The 8298-nt window shown below is 33.7% G+C and overlaps 1 protein-coding gene across 1 annotated transcript; it reads left to right on the forward strand.

Annotated features, from left to right (window-relative positions):
- Positions 1–6609: 6609 nt before the first annotated feature.
- On the forward strand, positions 6610–7689 carry LOC123702611. The gene has a single exon (XM_045650371.1). It carries the CDS (start codon positions 6610–6612, stop codon positions 7687–7689), a length of 1080 nt encoding a protein of 359 aa, XP_045506327.1.
- The last annotated feature ends 609 nt before the right edge of the window (positions 7690–8298 follow it).

The following is an 8298-nucleotide window of genomic DNA, read 5'->3' on the forward strand; positions in this document are numbered from 1 at the left end:
AACATTACAAAAGCTTTTATTAATTGATAAACTACATAATATAATGAACTTATAAAATCCGTAGGTATCTACCTACCTACGTTAACTAAATTAAAAAATATATCAAAAAACCACATAAAGCGTAGAGATTTGTGTATTTTTTAAAATGGGCTAAACAAATTACTATAGGGTAAGAGTTTCATAAAAACGACTTTCTCTATCTCTCTACATTAAATACCTAACATCAGTTGATAAAAAGTAAAAACCTTGTAATAGCTCTATATTTAATTAATGTTAAAAAAGCAAGTTTATTTTATAAGAAAAATTCATACCTAGATTGTTTTTAATTCTCTACAGTCAACATATTTTAGGCTCTAGGTAGGTACCTACCTAATAAAAATATTATTTATTTAAATAATAATTCTTAATTAGTTTTATTAATCTAGATTTAATAAAATAACTCACTATGGTTTATAATACCTAATATATAATATATAAATAATCGTATGTGTGGAAAATCATAAAAAATGTACCTATTTGCTCTACTTCATTTTATGTATTGGTATTTAAAGTACCTAGAAGCTAAAATTCCTACCTAGAGAAGGTAGGTACCTAGATATTATTTTTAAAGATGACTAAAAATTACAGATAAATAATATTTTCTAATAATACATATCTATATATAGAAAAAGTTGCAGTTGGCTTTACAAAATTAAAACTCTACATTTTCAAAACAATATTTAAATTTCGGTTTCAAGTAAATTTTTTACAATATCTAGATATTATTGTTCCTAGGTCTACAGATGTTAAGATTTGAGGAAGCTAATAGGCAATTAAAGAAACCTCATCAATTACTATTTTTAAAAATATATTTAAAACATACTTTTACCACAGAATACATAATAGTAGCTAAACGCTACAGAACGGACACTCTCCGCCTCCCGCCAAAATTAAACACTTACCTCACCCCGCACTATCAGACATAAAATGGTCCATATTTTTCTACAGGGACGATAGGTACGCAACGAAGATTGACAACATTAATCAAATTGACTTAAAGTAATTTTATTATTTTGGATTTGTGATTATCGCTTTTCGTAGAAAATGGTTAGATATTGTGCTGTTTACGGATGTATTTCATCAGAAAAACGCGAATTTTTTTTTACGCTAGTCAAAAATGTGCCAACCATAAAGCGTTAACACACACATTTGCAGTCTCTACAGTGTGACTGTCAAAACGATAATTTTGTATGGAGTGTCCGGGGTGTGCTTTTACTTAAACTCAAACTCAAACATTTATTTATTCAATTAGACTTCTTCTAGAAGCACTTTTGAAACGTCATTAGGTACATATTTTTAACATTTACCACCGATTCTGAAAGCAGTATCTACGGAGAAGAACCGGCAAGAAACTCCATAGTTGCTCTTTTTAATCAAGTAGTTAAGTACTCTACCTCTATAGGTAGGTATACTAACTGCAAAAATGTTATTTCTCATATTATGTGTAAAAGATATTGTTCTTATTTATGTGATAAATTTTCTTTAAACCGATGTAGAGCGATTATTTAATGTTGATCTTTATTAAAATACAATTATTATAATATGAAACGTTCTAAAAAATCCAATAGGTTTAGATGTAAAAACCTTAGGTAGGTATCTACCTTTTGTTGTTTAGTGACAAGTGTGTGCTTTTTTTATTAAAGATAATGATTGATTACTCACACAGGCTTTTTAAATGTTAAACTAACAAATAATTACCAAGTGTTATAAAAAACAGGTCGTAAAATTACTCAAAGAAATATCTATGCAAGAATTAAATGCAGGTCTGTCTACAACAGATTATTTATTCTGTAAAAAAGGTCCCCCCACATTTACTAAATAAAAAATATAGCTTTTTAGTTTTTATATGCTTTTTAAAGCTACAGAAATCTTACTCCATCGCAAACTTTCTGTAACTGCAGGTTTTTTTTGCATTAGGTATGTGCTTAGAAAAAAAAGTTTGACCATTATTAATGTAATTAAAAACATTAAAAATCAATGCCTAACTAAATACATTTAGAAATCTAGACATTACCTATTATAGCTACCGAAAGTAAATAGGTAAACCTAAATTATCTCTAGGTATTTTAGATATCCCCCCAACGGTCCAGGCCTTGTCGCGGCGGAGGGGCTCAGTAGCTCGGAGTTATATGGCCCTCTGCAGAGTGAAGCGAAAAAGTCTAAGTTCTCAATCTAATTCTTGCTAATAAGTTCCTACCTAATTATTATATTTTTGTTTTACTAAATACTAGCTTTCGCACGCGGCTTCGCCTGCGTTTTCAAAGAAAAACCAGCATAGTTCCCATTCCCGTGGGATTTTCGGGATAAAACCTATCCTATGTGTTATCCCAGTTACCCTCTATATGTGTGCTAAATTTCATTGTAATCGGTTCAGTAGTATTTGCGTGAAAGAGTAACAAACACACACACATCCTCACAAACTTTCGCATTTATAATATTAGTAGGATGGGATATCGGTCATCATCGTCTTTTTAGTTTTTACAAAAGTTTTAATTTATTATTAAAGGCACATTCCATACAAAAATCTAATGGCTTAGATACCTACCTACCTACTTCTAATGTAGGTAAAACGTTCTTTCCATTCTTTTATAATAAGTAATTATCTCAGCCAATTTTATAGAAAACACTTATAAAGTACATAAATGTACCTACAGTACCTAAACAAGAATTTGTTGGATATCTGTATAATATTTATTGTCAACCGATAATTCAAAGCTTAACAAACATCTCATAAATATTAAAACACGCCAAGTTGAATTAAATTACAAGTACAAATCGTACCTACCTATATATATTTTAATAATAATTCGACACACTAATATATTTCAATCAACGGCAATTTAGTAGCTGAATAACTTATATTATAAATGCATTGTTCAATTATTTTGTGACAGAAATCATTAATATTAATTAGTTATTAACTTAATTGACTTGGTGTAATGGTTAACAAGCCAGCTACATTACTAAAGGGTTCGGTTCCCGGTGGAGGTTGAAGTAAAAATATAAGATAGTGTATAGAAGACTGATCGTGGTCACATATTAGGTAATTAATTGTACGTTAAGAAAATCGATCAGTGAAACAGATGTGGGTAACTAGACATAAGTATTGTATACTGATTAATGCATCTTTCCCATAACCCACAAGAACATGGAACTGGAGTTATAAAGTAAAATTTAGAAATATGTAATTCCTATGACTAGATAGTATCTAGGTACTGTATAGGTATGTATAATGATTGTTAACACCTAATGGAAGTACCTATATTTATTTAATGATTGGTTTTTAACTACGAGAAAATGCACGTCTACGAAATAAAGAAATAGTAAATAAATAAATTATTTATATAGAATACTAGAAATGGGCTATTTATTATGACAAATATGAAATAACCTTTTATAATGTTTTGCCTTTTGCAATATTTACTTACCTACCTAGGTAGGTATAATAGATACCTGACACGCAGCACGAACCGCCTTTGCTCTACCTATAAAAAACTACCTACATATTAGATAGAATTATATTTATATATGATATTCAGTCCTTCTATAATTTAACAGGTCATTTCAAAAAAAAGATTTTAGATACTAGGTAGTTAGGTACATAAATCAGAACAACCTATTGATATTTATTGTAAGTATGAGATTGCTGCGTTAAAACTTCTCTTCTAAACTGCTAGCGACATCTAGCGGAAAAGGGTGGAAAAACAATGTTTGTTAATTTTCACACATGGATCTTTGATAATATCTAAAGTAGGTATTTAGATATTATCAAATTCTGATTTTTATTTACTTTATATTTGTAGGAAAAGTCTATCTACAAGTGTCAAGTAGGTATTGTACACTTATCTAAGTAGGTAGGTAATTAATTTATAGTCTGAATGAATTCAAATCAAACCACCATTCGATATTACTCCACAGACTAAAGATAATAATATTATAGTCTATGGTATTAGTCATGGCTATAATATTAATTCATTGACTTCTTATTTTTGTCTTATCGCCTTCCCGATTCTAATACCTAGCCACCTAGGTACTTGGAGATTTATTTTTTCGATGTTCAGTGATTAATGCATGTACAGATCAAGATTGATATTTTATTTCAAATAGGTACTTGAATTAAAATTCTAACCAATGTTCGACATTATTCCATAAACAAATTAATATTCTTATGCTTAGTTATTTATTGAATTCGTCTTTTCTGAATTGTCTGGTAGAGATCTCTGCCATTGATATTGCCGCCTTCTATACATTATAGTCCATTTTATAACTGTAAAATGGACTATACTTAATAAGTTTTTAAAATGTGTCTCATATTTCTTTATCATTCATTCATTTCTACAATAAATAATTTTTCATTCATTTAAAGTTATTACAATATACCAGCAGGCATGACATACCTAGGTACCTAAGTGTCACGGCTTTGCAATTTAATAATTATGTATGTACCCACTAGAATCAATACTGATACCCTTCGATGTCATAGACATACCATAGACAATATAGACCAGCAGTCTATGGTATTACGTCTATAACACCGATAGCGGAACGAATTACGGACCCTGATTATCGCGCCTGCGCCAGGGGCGGGGCGAGCGTGACTACGTTTGAATATCTCGGTGTTAAGTAGGGGACTTGATACATTTTATCGTAACTATCCACACGTAAAATGAGCAAATTGAAGGATAATTTGATCTAATATTTTGTTAAAAAACAAGTCAACGCCCGTTTGCAAACGTTGTCTTCCAATAACATAAAATTGTTTGGTATGGCATTACACAATAATGTAAAAAATAGTGTAATTACATATTTAACTATTTTCCAGTACATTTTGTATCTTGCATAAGGACCATACCATAAAAAACATGACTTTCTTCTTCTAATGTTTTAAACGCGACAGTTTATAAAAATGAATACCTAGGTAGATACATGTATGGTATGTCCTGCAAAAACAGTTGATCAGATTTGTATTAATTCGGTGCAGAGATAGATAATAGCATACATCAAAATAGCAATAGATCGTATAGATAGTTAAGTACATAATATCTACTAATCAAGCCCCCGTACATGTTTTAAAGCAATATTATTTCCGGTATGGGAAAAGAACAGCGCTACATAGGCCATTTAGCGCCATACTTACTTTTTCCACGTTAACACATGACATCATGTTAACCCTCAAGGATGGATGTATCGAGTCCCCAAACCCTACTATCGCGATATCATTATCTGCTTACTGCATTTGCCTAAGCCTACACTTTACGTTCGCGTCGATCGCAACACTGTGTTTGTTTTAACAGCCCATAATGCGATGAGGCAAAGGTTAGGTATAGATTCGTTCTACTTACTTCAATGAAATAACGCAGATATTTCAATTTCAAAATTTACTTTTAATTTTCCGATTTTCGTTCTTTTTTATGTAGATGTCGTGGTCATATCGTAGATTTGATCATTTCATGATATGAGTGGCCATTTCACGAAATGGTCGCATATCGTGAAATGGCCAACATAGTTTGATCAGATCGTTAAATCGTCAACGTTTCACGATTTGGTCATCCACATTTGGCCAGATCGTATAAAATATAAAGAGTCCATAAAATATTAAAAAATTTCAGAATAACAGCTATATTCTAAAAACTTGTTTAATGTCATCTAAGTTAGTGCCGCGGCAGCGGCCGGCGAATGCCAGAAGCGAATCGTTTTTTGCAATAGAAAACAGTTAGGTTAGGTTAGGTTAGACTTTGATAAACAACGCACGAGCCGAGCGAGCAAAGCGAGCGGGCCGCGGCAGCGGCCGGCGAGTGCCAGAAGCGGATCGCTTTTTAAAAAACAAACAATTATAATAATAGTACTTAGTTTCTTAAATTATTTTATTTAAGTCGCATTTTTCCTTAAATACATATAAGATATCCACATTTTCCATAGTAGGTACTCGTACCTCTTCGACGTAAATTCTTTGCTATGACTTTCTTCATAATATTGTTATTAAACGAATTATGAAGTTTTTAACTGCGAAAAATTTAATTTTCGCCAGCGGCCGCCATCTTATCACATAAACACAGAGCTTGCAGCGCCTCTACCAACGATTAATGTAACTATTTTACGATATGATCAAATAATTTTGATCATTTCATGAAAAAACCGTGCGTTAATTGGCCATATCGTGAAACGATTTCTTATCATTGATCTGCCCAAACCACATCATGATGTGGCCAAACTAAATTGGCCATTTCACGATATGCGACCATTTCGTGAAATGGCCACTCATATCATGAAATGATCAAATCTACGATATGACCACGACATAGACGTGTCAATATGATTGATTTGGCGGTAAAATACAATTTTGTGTCATTGAACCTTTTGAGTCTAGATTATCCTAGGTAGGTACAGTTAAAAAAAATTAAACAACTTCTCATTTTTTATGCACTAGGTAATCTACTCTACCTGAATAAAATTTTAATAACACAAGTAAAGAAGGATTTCTAACTAATTAAAAATAAATAACCCGTTAAAAAATACCATAGAACACCGTTACGAACAGTTAAAAAATTAATACTTATTTTTTAATAGGCAATGCTCGACCTGCCACCACTACATCTTTTTGTAAGACAAGAAGCTCTAGCGACAGCTGTAAGGTTAAAGACACAAAACCTCTGGAGAATGTTGCCTACAGCACACAGTAAGATCTTAACTATGGCAGCCGAGAAGGAGTCCTCACTCCTTGCCATAAGTGATAAGATCCCAAAACAATTCATCTTTGACAAGAAATATAAGATACAGCTGCGTGAATACACGTCAGAACACAACAGCGTTGAAGACCTACTAATCTTCACGGACGGGTCCAAGACTGGAAATGGGACGGGTGCTGGGGTCTTCTCTGAGGACCTAAACATTAACATCTCGCACCCCTTGGGACCCCATAATACAGTCTTTCAGGCTGAATGCCTAGGACTTCTACTTGCAGCTTCGGCCATAATTAAAAGAAATGTAACAAACTATTCGATTCGGATCTTATCGGATAGCAAAGCAGCACTCATGGCAATCAAAAGCCATGAAATCACTTCAGGGTTGACCCTTGAGTGTCACTTAGCCCTAACTAAGGTATGTGACCTGGGAAATTCCCTAGTACTACAATGGATAAAAGGACACAGTAACTCACGTGGAAACGATGCTGCTGATATACTAGCCAGAAGGGCATCTGAAACACCGGTCATGGGACCTTTTCCCATTATACCGATACCTGCTAGCTGGACCCGGATGATGATTACCCAGCTCACTAGCACTGCTCAGAGAGCAGAATGGTCAAGCAGATCTGACTGCAAGCAAGCCAGAGAAGCCCTACCGGACATTGACTCGAGACTTGCACGTCGGCTTCTCAACCTACGTAGAGTGCAACTACGCGTAATAACAGGGACCCTCACAGGGCACGGCCCCTTCAACAAACATCTCTTCAATCTAGGGATCACAGACAGTCCGCTATGCAGAGCTTGCATGGCGACCGAGGAAACGGCAGCCCACGTCATCATGGAATGTAAGGGGGTTGCGGAGTACAGGGCAAGACACCTGGGGTCTCCTGGGTCCCTCCCCGAAGCCTTTGGCAGCCCTCACAAGCTGCTTGGCTTCATGGAGGAGCTCGGGTGGTTTCAGTTTTAGCTGGTTTCCCCCACCTCCCTCTCTCACGCAAAATAGGCGCTTGACGTCGAGTTGCGGAGAAATGCCCGTCTATTATTATTATTTAATAGTCTACCGTTAGTTATTACTGTCACAATAGAGCCAAACCCTTTGCCTTGTTTATAAAAACAAAACCACAATACAGATTACCACAATCCTGTAAGATTAAAAAACAAATGTCATTAACATTTTTAATCTGTGGCGGCGTTTTACTGGCGACTTAGCGCCTTTACGGATTTTTTTCGCGCCTTTTGTCAAGAGCTTATATTAAAAAGCATTTAGGAGATAATGGAGACCAACTTATTAAATTACTTCATTCGATTTTACATTTAGGTTATTATGTAGTTAAATAGGTGTTACAAAATAATATATAGCGGTTTTAAAAAATCTAATTAATTAACAATTTGGAAATTAATTCAGCACAACGACTACATCAATTTTAGTACTCTTTTTAAAGCTGACTATTCACTATGTAAGTCATAACTTCCTAAGGCTTTGAGAAAGGCTCGATTTACATGCCTACCACATATTAATGGAGTTCAAAACATAAATTAAACGGTTTAAATTGAACCATTTAATGGGTCGTGCCGT

Source organism: Colias croceus, chromosome 24 (assembly GCF_905220415.1).
Source record: "Colias croceus chromosome 24, ilColCroc2.1".
In the NCBI taxonomy this organism is placed as follows: domain Eukaryota; kingdom Metazoa; phylum Arthropoda; class Insecta; order Lepidoptera; family Pieridae; genus Colias; species Colias croceus.

Coding starts and splice junctions, on each gene's coding strand:
- LOC123702611 (XM_045650371.1), top strand. CDS start 6,610: ATGCTCGACCTGCCACCACTACATCTTTTTGTAAGACAAGAAGCTCTA.